At 40.0% G+C, this 17,934-nt stretch overlaps 1 protein-coding gene across 2 annotated transcripts in view; it reads right to left on the bottom strand.

Moving 5' to 3' along the window:
- SETD2 (SET domain containing 2, histone lysine methyltransferase) overlaps positions 1–17,934 on the bottom strand; it is a 76,473-nt gene that overhangs the window by 30,884 nt on the left and 27,655 nt on the right. For both annotated transcript variants that reach the window (XM_079794373.1, XM_079794374.1), the window contains 8 exons: positions 17,523–17,651; positions 11,950–12,073; positions 10,870–10,947; positions 8,931–9,028; positions 6,813–6,939; positions 5,198–5,332; positions 4,257–4,376; positions 2,213–2,875 (listed from right to left, as the gene is read on the bottom strand). In XM_079794373.1, coding sequence (XP_079650499.1) covers positions 2,213–2,875; positions 4,257–4,376; positions 5,198–5,332; positions 6,813–6,939; positions 8,931–9,028; positions 10,870–10,947; positions 11,950–12,073; positions 17,523–17,651 — 1,474 coding nt within the window. The remainder of the gene's footprint in view (positions 1–2,212; positions 2,876–4,256; positions 4,377–5,197; positions 5,333–6,812; positions 6,940–8,930; positions 9,029–10,869; positions 10,948–11,949; positions 12,074–17,522; positions 17,652–17,934) is intronic.

A 17,934-nucleotide genomic window follows, 5' to 3' on the forward strand; every position in this document is an offset into this window, starting at 1 on the left:
TAAGAACCCTGCCACCAATGTGTAACAAAACATCACAGTTCAGTCAAGCAAAAACATGTCTCAGCAATGCAATTCCAGATGGGTAATGATTCCAGAGCAAACTGAAGTTTGAAGAAAGAGCCTTTATTTAATGGCTTCCTTAATGCTAAGAATTGGGATAAACCCAAAGTAGAAAGAGTAAGGAGGATATATTTTAAGTACGAATAAAATTTTAAACCTCAAGTCAAGAGAACCATCAAGCTACACAGTACTGTGCAACTCCTTTGGTCTTTTAGATAGGAGTGGGGAGGATTACAAGCAGGGCAGAAATAATGTTGTAGGACTCAAAATGTATGTCTAGAACGTGATTTTAAAAGACATTACCTCTAATTGGGTTAAGGAAATCCCAGAGAATAATTCATACCATTACAATAAATAAAAAAAACTACTGTATAGAGAAATAAAAATATTCACTTTCTCCAGATTTTAAGAAGAGACAGGGTTTTAAGGAATTACGATGATCATGTCTTTTTTTTTTTAAGTTGTATCAATCAGCGACTTCTCAGGCAAAGGTGAACTGCTGGGTCTACAACTCCATTCTCTCCCTATAAAACTGTCTGTAAGGCCTTTTCTATGTTCACCCGTGTACTTGTCCCCGTTTCCAGCTTCCTATGAGCCAGCCAGAGCACAGGCTCTCCTAGCAGTCTCTAAACACAAACCACTATTTCAGGGAAGAATAAAATGAAAGCAGGCCTTAAATGAAGGTCCCCAAGCGACTGTCCCAGCATCTTTCAATTAATTGCAATTCCAATTCCTGTAGTTCACATGCTGTGTCATAAGCACTTATTATGAACCCTTCCTTTTAGATTTATAAAAAGGTCAGCTTTCCTAAGGCTGAGTTTACACTGAACTGTAAATGAGGGAAGCGTAGCACGAGTAAGAGCTCCAAGGGGTGAGCTGAACCCACACCATACTAACGAAGGGTCCTGACACAAAATGCAAAAGCCAAAAATAAGCACAAACACTGCGCTGCTCATTGTGCTGTGTAAGGCCAGTTCCGTTATGGCTCACATCACAGGGTCTTATCGGTGAGCTCTGTGGTCTAACTGGGCACAGGGAGGACTCAGATGTCCATCTCGCTGCAAACGACTCTGTGCTGCTGTTTACCTGGTCGCTTCCCCGCTGGTAGAAGGAGGAACAGAAAACTAGAAGCTAGAATGTAAACTGTTCCCATAGGACCCTTAAGCCCTGCGTCCAAGACGTAGAGGACTTGGATCCACATCTCTCATAGGCTCATCCTGTCACATGTTTATCCAAGAGCCAGACTCGGTTTTCTGCAAAACCCTGTCATCTTGCTCCGTTCTTTAACGGGAGATTATGTCCGTATTAAGAGCGAGACTTCCACGCCTCTCTATTTTTCCTCTAGATAGCATATTTTGTCCAAGGAAATAGGCATTTAAAGACAGGTCTATTTCAGACATAACACTGGAACTGAACACCAACTAGCACTGCTCCATATAAAGTTGTTTTACTGGAACAGAAACTTATGTGCAATCATTTTTTATGAAAAGTTGCTATACGCCAAAACCGGTTTGGCTCAATGGATAGAGCGTCGGTCTGCGGACTGAAAGGTCCCAGGTTCGATTCCAGTCAAGGGCATGTACATTGGCTGCGGGCACATCCCTGGTAGGGGGTGTGCAGGAGGCAGCTGGTCGATGATTCTCTCTCATCGATGTTTCTAGCTCTCTATCCCTCTCCCTTCCTCTCTGTAAAAAATCAATAAAATATATTTTAAAAAAAAAAGTTGTTATACTACCTTGGTTTTCTAATTAATTTTTTATTTTAATTAATTTTCAGTACATCCAATAAATTAATTTCCAATTAATTTAAACATTCTTTGTTTTCTTCCATAGAATTTTCAAATGTAGAACCACACATTTGTTACTCAAAGGATTTTTTGTTTTCACTGTAAAGAGCACTTGAATGACTAAATTCCCTGTTGTGACACTTCTCTAAATGAGAAAAAGGGGATATTTGTATATTAGTTTAGCTGGTATATCTCTTGCCAAGGTTTAAAATATGTTTGAGACATTTATAATTAGCTGATAGTAAGATAGTATTCTATTTCTCAAAAATACATGTATAGCTAGAAAAGTAGATAATTCTACTTAGAGTTTGTGCAACTCTAAACTTGAGTAATTCAGGTTAAAATGAACAAAAAATTTTTTCTTACCTTTAGGTCTTTCCAACTATCTAGGAGCTTGGTGGCCAAATCACTGATATCGACGGTTTTATCCGGCTGCTCCTGGCTCCGCTCACTCTCCACATCAGATACACCCTCCTCTTCGTCTTGGGATGGCGTTTCCTCAGCAATATGCTCTTCTAGCTTTGCACCATTGCTCTCTTTCGGCTCTATTTCGACGTCAGCCTCGGGTTCGGGGGTGGGTAGCTTACTGGCCTCCCCAGCAATTTCACTATCAACTTTAGATTCAGGCAGCGGTTGTGTGAGTAGCTGCTGTGACTGTAACTCTTCCTCTTCTTCTACAGGGAGGGTTTCTAACTGGTCATGGTCCTCTTTGCCATCTTTGCCTTCTAGCTCGCTGGTGGCATCCGAGATGGCACTGTCCATGCTGTTTTCGCTGATAATTTTAAGTCTGCGGAACATGAGCTTCTTGGGGGTGTCTGTGTCAGCGTCGGTGCTCAGCTTGGTGGAAGGATCAGGCGTGTTGAGTGGGGTGTGAGCCCGGGACGTGTTCTCACTAGAATACCCATCTCCTTCGCTCAACTGAGGAACAGCAGTCTTGGTCTGAGACCAGCGTTGAATGATTGGAAGTACTTTGCTTTCTTCCAACATATTTTTAGTAGGAATAGGTAAGTGTTCCAAAGTCTTTATAATCTGATTAAACACAATAAAAAAAAAAAAATCACATCACTTTGTACACCTGGCTTTTCAAACCTCTGGATGGGGCCAGATCATTTCTGCAGGAGCAGTGGGTTTTTTTGATTTGTTCTGTTTTTTTACTGTCTTATTAAATTAAGACCTAAGTCTCTATAATCACAAAAGGATTCAAATGTCATAACATTTATCTATCAAAGGGAAGGAAAACTTTCAATAAGACTCATCAGCAAAAATAACATGTACAGCAGGTGACTGCTCACAACATCAAATAGGAGTGATTCATATTAATATTCCCCGCCTGGTTAGATTTTAAAAAATATTTAAACTACCAGACGTCACCTTGGGTATCTTTTTGTAAAAAGTTTCCCAAGTGACTGTGATACAGTGTGGGAACTATGCAACCATGTACAGTTAAACTATGTCTCACAGAGACACAAAAAACTGCAAATACTTACCTCTTTAGCCTTTGATAAACCCAGGAAAGAGAGACTCTTCATTCAGAAATAACCACCCCTCCCACTCTAAATACAAGAGTTTTCTCCCAAGTACAGCCTGCACTGTAGTTCTACCAAAACCCTACGGTTTCCCCAACTTCCACTTCCTGCCAAATCTCCTGGGAGAAGAATGAAGGCAAGACAATCACTTATTTGCCCACTTTTTTTTTTTTTTATGATTAAAAGGAACTACATTTAAACCACGTTAGATATATTATTTATTTCATGGGAAGGTATAAATCACAACCCCACTAACAATGCTACCAACGAACATTTACCTAGATCTTTTAAAACACTCATTTACTCCTCAAAATGTTCTTACTCTTGTCATCCAGAATTCAGTTCCTCACTAATTTTTTAGAGCCCCAGAAGTGAGTTCATATGGTTCCTATCTTTTAAAACTATGGTTTTAGTGCCCTGTCTGGTGTGGCTCAGTGGATAGAGCATCAGCCTGCGGACTGAAGGGTCCAGGTTCGATTCCGTCAAGGGCACATGCCAGGGTTGTGGGCTTGATCTCCAGTAGGGGGTGTGCAGGAGGCAGCTGATCAATAATTGTCTCTTATCATTGATGTCTCCATCTCTCTCTCCCTCTCCCTTCCTCTCTGAAATCAATAAAAATTAAAAAAAAAAAAAAAAAACATAAAAAAATATGGTTTTAGCAACAAATGGGATTTTTCACTTAACTATGATATTATATCTTGCTCTCCCAGTTCCCTTAAGCTCACTACTAGAGAAGGTTATAGTTGGGATGACACTGGGATGATAAAAATACTTCCCACCAGCAGTAAATGCTATGCTAAATTCATTGTCTCTGACAGTACCGCATCCCGTCCACCTCGGCAACAAGTGGTGTTAAGAATCAGGAGCGCTGACGGTGAACTCACCTCCTCCTGAAGCTTCCGGTTGCTCTCCCGGCCGTCCCCCAGCTCCGCCATCCAGATCCACAGCAAGGACAGCCCATGGCGCTCCAGAAAGGACTTCAGGCGCGACTGGGAGTGAGTGTTCTTTCATGGCGGCAGGAAGCAGGGTGCGGGGTGTTGGGGGGTGGGGTGGGGTTGGGGAGAAGAACACCAGACAGAATGTTAAAGAGGGCCCACAGAGAAAACTAAAGCGTTTGGTTATAGTATTCCAAAAAAACTAGAAACTACTTTAACTCAACTAGAACTATGTAACTGAAAAATTGCTTTCAAGTAAGAGATTATAATCTTTTTTGATACCCAAAATATGTCCAGTCAACCTTTACTTTATTAAAGTAGAAAATTACATAAACATTAATATGTCATTTACAATGAAATCCAATTCTAAAGGACTAAGAAAAAACTTACATTCACCATTTTTGTTGAAAAAGATAAATAGTAATAAAAAATTTAATAGTAATCTCATTTACTCCAGTTTATCTTTAAAACTATAAAGATAAACTGGAGTAAATGAGATTACTATTAAAATTTCTTGCTTTGAGATCCTGCAGTTAAAATGGCTTTGTTATACTCATACCCACGGGGGAGAGCGTCTAGCCCTCCGTCCACCTACCACAGCAAAGGAACACATCAAGTATCATGAACTGTTGCACAAAAACTCACCATGTTCTGATTAAAGAGAGAAAGCAAGTAGGATCTACTAACAGACTAAATTACGCTGAACTCTCCAGCCATTTTTAAGAATACATGCTTTCCAAGTCATGCAGAACTCACATATCCATTTTTAAAATAAGATAAATTCTTCTCATCAGAATTAGTGCTTCATTCATTTATTCTGAACTGTAGTTTAAATGTCCCACATCAAATTCAGAAATAGAAAATAAATTAATAAATATCAAAGTGCTCACCTGGATGAGCTTGAGACAGGTAAGTTTCTGTTCCAAAGTTTCAATTCTAACCATGAGCCGAGATAAGCTGAGCACCTGGTTTTTATCCGAGAGGCCCTCCCCATTCTCCATCAGCGCTTCTAGCTCTCCATCCACCTACCACAGCAAAGGAAAACGTCTGGTTATAAAACAGCAGTGACCCATGCACCAAGAGGTCACCCTTTCGATTCCCAGTCAGGGCACATGCATGGGTTGCGGGCTCAATCCTCAGTAGGGGGCATGCAGGAGGCAGCCATCAATGCTGATGTTTCTCCTTGTTCCTTATTTAAGGGCTTATTGTGAGAACTAAACGAGTTAATATGTCAAGTGCTTAGAAGAGTGCTTGGCATACAGTTGCGCTCTGTATGTTCTCGGAAAAAAGAGCTGAAGCACACACAATACTTAGTTTAAAGAGCTTTCTTTCCTATTGGGTGGTAGAAACATGGGTGTTTAATATAAACTTTCCCCTTTTTTTGCATTTTTAAAATGGCATTTTTCAAAGCTTTCTGCTATCTATGTCTTCTTATAGAATTCAGTTTCTTCATAATTAATTATCTTCAATTAACTTGGGCTTAATGACATAATCTTGAAACATCATACTTTTATCTACTCCCCCATGTTGGCTGCTGTCTCCTCATCTAAACCCTAAGATTGACATCATTTATGATTCATAACCGTATCCTATATAATAAAGAGCTAATATGCTAATGACCATCCGGACGACATTCTGGATGACCGTCTGGATGACCTTCGGATGAAGCCAGGGCTGCGAGGGCCAAGCCCCTTGCACGAATTTCGTGCACTGGGCCTCTAGTTGGTTCTTAACAAGCCCAGGAATGAGCTAACTGCAAAAGGTCACAGTGGGATGTGCTAACTAACCTCCCTAGCCCCCAGGCCCTTCTCCTAGCCCCCACCAGGATTCACAGGCCTGGAGACGGGACCAGAAATATGCAGGTGGTTATGAGGCTAAGAAACACTGCTCTGAAAAAGGCATCTTCAGAGAAGGGAGGGGGAATTTACAAACAATAACACAAAGACTCTGTCCCAGTTACGAGCCTGTAAGTAACAAGATACCTCCTGCCTTCAGTAGTGACTCAGGTGAGCTGGGGTAGAAGAAGGCTATCACCTGCTCTTCTAATGTGTTAAATGAAAAGACCATGTGAGACCATTTCTTTCTCACTCTTAGGTTGCCTGTTTCCTCTCAAAACTCACATCACATTCCAGAGAGGGTTTTCAGAGATTTTAAGAACACCTGCAAGTTTGAGAGGTCCAAACAAACAGACCAACGTGAAAGATCAGGGCTACAGAGCAGGCTCACTGAGCTAACAGAGAAACATTTCCATTTTACTTAGGATTAGGAGTGTTACCGGCTCTAAAAAATCATTAGCCCATGTGTTTTCAAGATGACTTCAAAAGTATCCAATTCTAATGTCTGTGACCCTGAAATAAAAACAGCAATCACTCATTCTTCTTTTCCATGATTATCTCGCCTGATCCTGAATTTCTGGTTGTAGTTCTGACTTTTCAAACTTCAATCAGAAAAGCTACCTTCCTTAAATGTCTATGGTGAAATTTGGAAAAAAGCCAGAACACTTACTGAATCTTTCTTACGGGATCGTTCCTTCTTCATTTTCCCTCCTGCTGCTCGAATGCTGACTCTGTTCTCCCCTCCCAGGTAACCTCGGCAATTAGCTGACCCACAAAAACATTTCTGCGCTTCTTTTCTGTTCAAAGAGCACGGAAAAAAAGTCAGTATGTGAAAGGAAACCATATAAAAATGCTGACAATGTAATAATTACAAGAGAGAAGTCAATAAAGCCTAAAGAAAAAAAAAAATTATTTTGAGACTCCAAAAAAACCTGACACTGCCCCAACTGGTTTGGCTCAGTGGATAGAGGGTCGGCCTGCGGACTCAAGGGTCCCAGGTTCGATTCTGGTTAAGGGCATGTACCTTGGTAGCGGGCACGTCCCCAGTGGGGGGTGTGCAGGAGGCAGCTGATCGATGTTTCTCTCTCACTGATGTTTCTAACTCTCCCTCTCCCTTCCTCTCTGTGAAAAATCAATAAAATATATTTTTAAAAATTAAAAAAAAAACAACCTGATACTATCCAATGCCTGAAAGTTGCTCTTAAAATATTTATTTTTTCCAATCTTTCTTTATTAGCTAGACAAAACTAGCCAAGAGGTTAATTAGTAATTTCTTTATTTTATAAAAGTACCTACTAATATATTAAAGTAAGAGCTCATATACATATTTGGACTAAGAACAAAATTGCTGAAATAGTTCAATATCTATTACTTACATGTAAATATTTAACTGGCACATAGAACAACTAAATGTATTATTATAAAAATATGTATAGAGGACAGTACAAACAAAACCAATGCCCAGACACATTAGAAATGGTGATACTGTTCATTATACTTCATTTATTAGCTGAAATAACATCTATAATGAACTTCCTCTCATCAAATATTTGGTTAAACCTGAAGTAGAATTCACTTGAAAAGGCTGGATAAATGCTTTCTTTCTTTTTTAATTCTTAAAATTCATTTTCAAAGTCTTGAATTGGTTCTCATCAATTATGATGAGTGCAATTTTATTTTCAAAATACTATTAATATTTAAGGATTCTACATAATGTGTTTCAAACTGCTGCAGTTGTTACCCTATTGATGCTTAAGTGTTAATAGGAACTCTCCCACTTCTAGTAAGTGAGAGCCTATTTGAGCTAGCTCCTGAGCCCCTTTGACTTGACCCTCCTAATCTTCTATAATAATAAGAAAAGTGTAATATGCTAATTAGACCAGACATCATTCCGGATGACCTTCCGGACAAAGCCAGGGCTTTGAGGGAAGCCCGGGTCCCAGGTGCCAGAGGGAAGCTGGTGCGTGCAGCTGGGGGAAGGAAGGCCTACTCTTGCATGAATTTCGTGCATTGGGCCTCTAGTCTTATATAAATAATAAAAGCGTAATATGCTAATTAGACCGGATGTCCTTCTGGACAAAGCCGGAGCTGCAAGGGAAGCCCGGGTCCTGGGTGCCAGCAGCCAGAGGGAATCCTGGGTCCCGGGTGCCAGAGGAAAGCCGGTGCCGGCAGCCGGGGGAAGGAAGGCCTACTCTTGCACGAATTTCGTGCACCGGGCCTCTAGTATTTTATAACTGGCTTTCTGGTACAAGATAATCCAGTATCACCTTGTTCAATTCCTGTTTTAAGCTTGAAATCAGCTTGCTCCAAGGAAACATGGTCCTTTTTAGTGGGATTTTGTAAAACCACAATGTAGATGCTTGGGGTATTCATTGCTACTTCATTACTTATTGATTTTGGTAAACAAAACTAGGTAACAAATTTTTTTTCAAAGTACAATATGGCATAGATGAAACAAGTTTAAGCATGAATTGATAACTGGTAAATGATGAATTAGAGATGAACTGTTCTATCCTCTTTACACACACACTGTTGACATTTCTATAATTAAAATCTTTAAATTACATTAGAAACATAATTATATATGAAGTATGAAGTTCAGAGAAAATTATGCTGTTCATGCACAATATCCTTTAATGGCCCAAAGTACCATACAGCAGGAAAACACACAAAACCCTAAGCCCACTATAGATAAGAGCTGGTAATAGAGGTGACTGCTCAGCAGCTCACATCAGTTTCCTATCTCTGTATCTGAACAGCCTTCTTCCCCACAGAGAACCACACTCACCCGTATCTCTGGAACTGGTAGTCAAACGTCAGCTCTGAGCCTGAAGGAACCAGTTTGGTGGTGAAAAACCCGACCCTCAGCTGTCCATTCACAGTCCACTGAGATGTTGTTTGTAAAAGAAAAGAGATTAGTTTTAAAAAAGAAATCTTTTTTAAAGATTATCATTATCAACTTTAATTATGCATGTTCCTCTTTAGAAGATAAAGGCTTTTCCAAGTAGATAAATTGGGGAACTTTTTTCTTTAAATAAACTAACATATTAAAGTGCTACTCTTATTTCATGAACTACCAGATTGAATATCATCTATAATTTGTATCTAATAAAAGTAACTGTACTTTAACTCATTTTGATACGCGAATTTCCACACAGTAAAGATTCGCTTGTACTAGAGATAGGCAAATAGGGAATGCTTGGTGTCACTGAGTAGCACAGGCAAATTTACATTATGTGAAAAGTAATTATGTTCTAAGACAAGATGGGGTATGGAACCAGGGGGAAATGATGCCAAAAGTTGACCTTCATGAAGCAGTGGTCACACTGCTGAGTGTAGTGAGAGGGAGGAAACATCGGAACAGGTGTATAAAACTCAGGAATTAAAATGGGGTTAGTACACAGGAGTTAGGCCTTGTAGTTCCAGATCATTTGCGATGGAAGTCGACTGCAGAGCGCCTTTCCAGACCATCTGAACAGGTTACTGAAGAAAAAACCCATTCTTAGAAAGATGAAGGGACACCATGCAGTTGGAATCTCACCGCCAGACATGTGGTCGCCAGCTGCAGGCAAAACTGGGCCAGAACTGTGGGCCGAGTAATTTCAGACCAGTGCTTCCTATTCATGATATGGCTCAACTTTCAGAAAGAGTCATATTTAAGGTCGAGTAGCACAAACATCAAAGGCAAAAAATACCCTGGATTCAAAACCACTATTTCAATATGAGAGGGGACCATTGGGATCTATTTTTCCTAGGGAGTGGATCCATAGTTTTCTTAACCTAAAAAGAACCAAAGTTCTAATCTATTTATATATTTTAAATCTAAACTCAAAACACAAACGAGGCATATATATTCAAGGTGACAAATCCACCGGCGAATGGATTTAGCAAGTGCCAGTTCTGTGCCAGGCACAGCACGTGCTGAGGAAGAGCAGGGTGTCCACATGCACACCACACAAATCCCTCGCCTGTAGCCACTTGGCCCTTTATTGCATCATTAAAACGGTAAAACTTGGAACCTGGATAGGAGCTGACAAAAATCTGAATAGGCCCAGTTGGTGTGGCTCAGTGGTTGAGTGTCGACCAAGGAACCAAGAAGTCACTGGTTTGATTCCCAGTCAGGGCACATGCAAGGGTTGCAGGCTTAATCCCCAGTGGGGGGCGTGCAGGAGGCAGCTGACTGATGTTTCTCTCTCATTGGTATTTCTCTCTATCCCTCTCCCTTCCTCCCTCTAAAAATCAATAAAAACATTTTTAAAAATTTGAATAGTGCACACACACTGGACTCCATAAAAATCAAAATTTAGTTTCGTATTTTGGCAACTTTGAAATAGTATCTAAAATTTATGGGCAAAGAGTGGTGAGAATTAAATGCAACAGGAGTTTTCTGGATCGAATACTAGACCAAAAAGACAGATGTTAAAATTTGAATAAAGTCTTTAGACTAGGTAACAGTTAACGTATATCCTGGGTTGAGTAATTGTATTATGGTTATGTACAATGTACATTTGGAGAAGCTTAAGTGAAGGATGGTATGAGAACTCTGTAATATCTCAGCACCATTTATTATTTCATAACCTAAACTTACTTTAAAATAAAAACTTTAACAACAGAGTAGAAAAAAATGATTTAAAAATAGAAGTCTTGGGTACTTTTGATACAACCTGAAATGGTCAGAATAGCAATGTTAAATAAATACCCCAAACTCTAAATCTATCTCAACTTACTTTTTGAGTCTCACAGTTTGGTTCACAGCTATGATTCATAAAACGAGAGCAATTTCCTTTCTGAGTGGCATCTATTATCTAGGGAAAGGATAAAATAAGAGTTACAAATGAGATCTTACCATATAAGGTCTTGCATTTTGCAAAGGAAAGGCATCAGGCAAATTTAAAATCCCATCCCAACCCCTTTCCTTTAGAAACACTCTCATACTACTTTATACTTCCAAGTGGAGACCACGTCCTCTGAAGATCTGCTGACGATAAACATTTACCCACAGACAAAATTACCTCCTCATCTATCATCTTCTCGTTACTCTGAGCTACTTATCTCCTACTGTATTCCAGTCTCGCTTCATGTGTGTGACAATGTTCTCAAGTGCACGCTATGCCACAGTGCCACAGCTCTCATACCGGCGGAGTGAGTGCCCTGCGCCCTCGTTCCTGGGTCTATCCCCAGAGTTAGATGCAGCAGATCCTGGAGTCCATCTCTAGGATTTGCTTTTCCAGACTGAATGCAGAGGCAAAGATGAGAATCTACCCCAATTCTATTAAAAGCCAGATATTAAAGAGATTTGTAAAAAAAAAAAAAAAGTCAATATACGGGCTTATTACTTTGAAAAGGTCTAATAAATATCAGCTTTAATTTTTAATATAATAAATATTGACAAATATAACCCACAAAAACAAAAGCTCTTTGGGGCCCTGACCGGTTTGGCTCAGTGGATAGAGCGTTGGCCTGTGGACTGAAGGGTCCCAGGTTCGATTCCGGTCAAGGGCATGTACCTTGGTTGTGGGCACATCCCCAGTAGGGGGTGTGCAGGAGCCAGCTGATGGATGTTTCTAGCTCTCTATCCCTCTCCCTTCCTCTCTGTAAAAAATCAATAAAATATGTTTTTTAAAAAGCTCTTTGGGGGGGGCTGTCACTGGTAATTGTGAAAAGTTTTAACATGGCCCGGCCAGTGTGGTTCAGTGATGGAGCATTGACCTACGAACCAGGCGATCAGTCCATTTTTATCAATGACCCTTTTGAATTCAGCGAGTTCCAGCCCTGTTTCAAAGCTCGCACACATGCATGCTGCTCACCTCATCATTCTTCAGGGCCATGAAGTAGTAGTGGATGTTTTTGTTCCGTGCGTACTCCTTTACCCGGGCTTTAAACTCTTTATGATCGAGAACCTCACCACAATATTCCAGGACAAAGGTGTTCCTGGAAAAACAAAAGGATAGCAGTTCCTGCCTAGGAACACGTTCTTACATGGAAAACACATATGTCCAAGCAAAATAATGCATTTACAGAAATATCCCACAGTGGATAAAATTGGTATTGCACAAGACATAAGTAAAAATATATGTAAAGTACCTAGCATCTACTCCAGGTTAATTTCCTCCTTCCTAATACTTTTAAGAATGTTGATTCTAAGAAGCTTTTACAATTTATACATAGTGCCAAGATGCATATCCTTATTCTAACTAGATATTAAAACAAACTTGCAACTCTGGTTTACATTATCATGAAAAAAATGCTTCATAGTCAGAAACACCTCTGAAGAAATCAGGAGGCACTGAAAAATCAGAGACTTTATGTTGAAGGAAAATAGAAGGCAACTTAAATATAGCAGCCCTTCTACTGCCTTTACCCTCTAGGGCAGTGGTTCTCAACCTTTCTAATGCCGCAACCCTTTAATACAGTTCCTCATGTTGTGGTGACCCCCAACCATAACTTATTTTCGTTGCTACTTCATAACTGTAATTTTGCTACTGTTATGAATCATAATGTAAATATCTGTGTTTCCCGATGGTCTTAGGCGACTCACAGGTTGAGAACCGCTGCTGTAGAGCCTAAGACCATCGGAAAACAGATATTTACATTACGATTCATTAACAGTAGCAAAATTAGTTATGAAGTAGCAACGAAAATAATTTTATGGTTGGGGATCACCACAACATGAGGAACTGTATTAAAGGGTCGCGGCATTAGAAAGGTTGAGAACCACTGCTCTAAGGTTTCTAACAATGTCAAAGGTCAAATATGCTGTTTCTGCTCTGGCCGGTCTGGCACAGAGGTTAGTGTGTCATCCCGATTCCTGGTCAAGGGCATGTACCTCAGTTGCAGGTTCGGATCCCCATCCCTGATCAGGGCGCATACGGAAGGCAACCAATCGATGTGTCTCACTCACATCAATGTTTCTCTCTCTGTGTATCCCCCCACCCCTCTAACTTCCTTCCACTCTCTCTAAAAAAAAAAAATGGAAAAATGTCCTCAGGTGAGGATTTTTTAAAATGCTGTTTCTATGGCTGCATTCTCTTTAAGTTTTCTCGAGCATTTATCAATAGTAATTATTAATTTCTCTCCTTGGCTTCTTTCAGGTACTTTCTACCCTTGATTGTTCTTTCCTTGCTTATTTTATTCTCTATTGAAATATTAAATTCTATTTCTTCCCCCTTCCCTTTATTCTATAAAAGCTCATTCCCATCAGTGACTTCATGTATTACTACCTCCATATAGTCAAATGCTTCTCTATGCTTTGGTCACAAGTTACCCTGAACTGACTGACCTGGAAGTCTTGTCTTACCCCTTCAAAATGAATATGCCCTAACTCTAACCAGAGATTTTATCTTTTTGTTGTTGTTGTGTTGTTAATCCTCACCCAAGGACATAGTTTTCCATTGATTTTTAGGGAGAGTGGAAGAGAGGGAAAGACAGAGAGAAACTGGCTAGGGCTAACCAGAGATTTTTAAAATGTAAAAATGTAAATCCTTTCTATTTGTTTACAACATATTGATATAATCAGTGCACTTATTAAAGAAATTGCCAATTGAAAAAAATTAAAGCTTTTTAGTTTAGAAAATAAAGCAGTTATTAACAAATGAGAAAAAAACAATTACGTAAAAAAGCAAACCTCCAAAATAGGATTATAATGATATACATGCATCTGTGCAGCAGTCCATCACAAACACATCTAACTCTCAATTATCAAAACCTATTACTCACAGATAACCCTGAAAGGTCTAATTACTATCGTTATAAACAACACTTAAATGTTCCTTTCCAACCTCAGAAGCTTATCATTAGGTAAGAGATGTACTAGAATGATGACAAAATCTGAGCTCTTATACTGTTGGACTCTCCACTTCCTGGATTAATCCCCTCTCTCGAGAAAAAGAAAAAAAAATAACATCACAGGCTGACATGTAGATTAAATATGGTAATAACTAGCTATAAAACATACCTTATGCAGGATTTGGAACCTCATTTGTAAAAAACATATAATTTCCTTTCCTAACAAAAAAACGAAACCCTCCTCCCTGAACTTGCTCATTTAAAGTTCACTGAAGCCCTGGGACAGGTATTATGCCTCCTTTGACAGACAAGATGGAAGTTAGAGACGTTAGGTGAGCAGCACAGGTCACAAAGCCTAATGTGTTACCTGGGACTCAAACCTCACCTGACTGATTGCTTGCCCCATCCTATATAATAATAAAAGGCTAATATGCAAATTGTCCCCTTGGGAGTTCGACTGCTTGCTATGACGTGTGCTGCCCACCAGGGGGCAGTGCAGAATGAAGGGCGGCCCCAGCCAGCAGCCGGCAGCCAGGGGAAGGCAGGCCCCGGCTGGCAGCTGGAAGGCCCCGATCGCTGGCCAGGCCTAGGAACCCTACACCCATGCACAAATTTAATGCATCAGGCCTCTAGTTATATTATAAAGATGCTTTTTGCTATTAAACTAAATTATTCAATTCTGATGGCACTGCTCTCAAATCACCTCTACATTTAGAAAAAGTTCTTAAACATCAGAACTTGACCAACTATTAAATCACTCAGAGCAGAGACTTCATGCCATCGGGAATGCTGAAGGACATGTCAATACCCATGGAACGAACAGCTTGGGCTTGATGAAGCAGCTGAGAAGAGTCTCCAAGTCCTCAGTAACTTAGGAAATGTTGGAAGAGTCACTAGATCCTTCAGCTGCCTCACCGACATAAAACCAAATGAGGTCACTGTGAAAGCATATAGTGCAGGCCTTCAAACTGGCTAAACTAATTTGCGATTCTTAGAAAAGCTATGTCTCAAATACAAACAACCAAAAGGAAAAAGAGTAATATCAAACTGCCTGACAGAGAGATTAAGACCCTAATGGCATGTGCCCTGGCTGGGTAGCTCAGTTGGTTAGAGCATCGTCTTGATACACCAAGGTTGCAGGTTCAATCCCCAGTCAGGGCACATACAAGAATTGACCAGTGAATGCATAAATAAGTGTAACAACACATCAATCTCAATCTCTCTCTCTCTCTCTCTCTCTCTCTCTCTCTCTCGACTTTCTCTTCTCTCTAAAAGCAATAAATACAATTAAACAATTTAAAAAAAAAAAGACCGTAATGGCAGAGACAATGATTCTTCTTTTTTTCTTTTTAATATATTTTTATTGATTTCAGAGAGGAAGGGAGAGGGAGATAGAAACATCAATGATGAGACAGAATCATAAATCGGCTGCCTCCTGCACGCCCCCTACTGGGGACCAAGCCCGCAACCCAGGCATGTACCCTGACAGGAATTGAACCTGGGACCCTTCAGTCCGCAGGCCAATGTTCTATCCACTGAGCCCAACCAGCCAGGGCAGATTCTTAATTTTTAGTTAATCTTTGTCTAAGTGTGATATTGCTCCTGGCTTAATGAGGTCTATTCACTGAACTCCTTCAAGTCTTTAAAGGCAACAATGTGCCCTAGCCGGCTTGGCTCAGTGGATAAAGCGTCAGACTGTGGACTAAAGGGTCCCGGGTTCGATTCCGGCCAAGGGCACATGCCTGGGTTGTGGGCTCGATCCCCAGTAGGGGGCGTGCAGTAGAACATCCTCTCCTCCTTCCCCCAAACTCCCTCTCTATAACATTAAGAGTCTATGTTGCATTTAGCAAGAATTTACATTAGGTTTGAAGCTGTGTGTTTTAGTAAAACTCTAAGAGGCAGTGTTCAGACATATTACCCACTACTATTCCTGCAACAGAGGCTTAAGTCTAAACTGGAATTCCTTAAAAAAATAAAAATACTCTCAATCAAAGAGAAAAGCCTGGCTGGCATGGGTAGGATAAAAATGTCCCTGAAAATCTGTATCTAGGCCAGAGTTAGTTACTTTAGAAATGCACTGGACTAAACTGGGAAGTTCTATGTCATTAACTGTGTTCAAAGGAAGCTTAGCCTATTATTTGTTTAAAATAGTATAAAGTATCCAACAAATTCGATATAGAATACAATACGATGATTCTATAGAGAAGGAAATATCTGAGGTTCTGACTATCCACTCTTTATATATAATGAAATGTGGTTTTTTTTCCTGGTTGGTTCCCAAAAGAACAGACTGATACAAACATTATTTCCTACTTTCACAAGAAAAACAGAAAGCTTTGGCTTTTAGAAGATAGATGAAATTTCTCAGAAAACTACGTTACCTGGTGCTGGTAGTCGTGGTGATTGTCAGGTTGTCACCTGTGGGGATTCCTGTGACTACACACAATAAACAGACTAAAACCCTCGCCCATTCCAATCCCATCTAAGGGGGGCCATGTGATTAGAGGATTCTGAAGGAACAGTTGTGCCCGAGTCTCTAGAATCCAGCAAATGTTTTATTTTCTTCCTTTATTCCTTTTGTGTATTTAAATCATAAACACATATCCCCGGTTAGCGTGGCTCAGTGGGTGAGCGTCAACCTACAAACCAGGAGGTCATGGTTGGATTCCCGGTCACAGCTGCGGGCTCGATCCCCAGTGTGGGGCGTGCAGGAGGCAGCCAATCAATGGTTCTCTCTCATCATTGATGTTTCTACCTCTCTCTCCCTCTCCCTTCCTCCCTGAAATCAATAAAAATATATTTTTTAAAAAGAAATAAACACATATAACCTGTATATACTTAACTTTAAAAAAGGCATAAGAATATTTTAATATGTGATATGTGAGGACATGTTTAAAGGAAATACTGAATATGGTAGAAAAGAAAGTGAATTTTTTACTGCATTACATATAAAAAGTTTACATGAGTTAGGTGGAAGGCAACATACAAATGTTTACTGAGTGTCTGTCAAGTATGCTTTAATTCTCTGCCTCAATGTCCTCAGATACTACCTTCTACGTACTCTGGTCCAAAATCAGTTTTATATAAACTAATGCATTCTGTTCTTACTCCTTTTTACCTTTATAAAATTTCACAGGAATTTTGGGGATCTATAGCCAATACTTCAGCAATTATTTGGAATTAAAAGAAACATAACTATTAGACAAAAAAGGACCTGCTTAGTTCAAATGACATAATGTCCTTTTATATGTGTGTGTGTGTGTGTATATATATATATATATATATATATATATATACACACACACACATATATATATATATATATGTGTGTGTGTGTGTGTGTATATGTGTGTATGTGTGTGTATATATATATATATATATATATATATATATATATATATATATAGAAGAGACGTTCCCCTACCACCCCCACACACACAAGTGGATTTTTTTTACATACCAGCTACTAAGTGGCCATTCTGTACAATAATCATTATTAAACGTCAGTGTAATAGACAAATTATTTTCCTACAAAGTCTCTCATCAACTTCAACAACACGAAAATGAGGTGGAAGGTGATGAAAACATTACTCACGAAGGAAGGTCTTTGGCAGCTCTCAAGCCCCAGCCTTTCTTCTCTGTGAGTATGACTTCCACATCTGCATGCTGCTTTCTCTGAAACCGTCTATTGGAACAATGATCCCCATTTGGACACCGCGAAGAACTGTGAGAAATGAAGAACATTAATTCTTCGACAGCAACAGAACCAGAAACGTTTGCCAGCGCACACAGCACATCCCTCTCTGTGGCACAGTCCTCCGGTGTGGCAGACCCCCCGGTGGGCCTTCCTCGGTAACCCTTTCCGCCACGAAGGGATCCTCACAACTGGGAGTCCACATCGATCCTCCATCAGAGGGTGCCCACAACAGTCCTGTCACCTCGTCATCACCCCCTCTCTGGGTGTCTAGGATACATTTCCAGGCGTGCTCCTGACAACTCTGCAGGGC

This window comes from Cnephaeus nilssonii (genome assembly GCF_951640355.1).
Source record: "Cnephaeus nilssonii genome assembly, chromosome: 17".
Lineage (NCBI taxonomy): Eukaryota > Metazoa > Chordata > Mammalia > Chiroptera > Vespertilionidae > Cnephaeus > Cnephaeus nilssonii.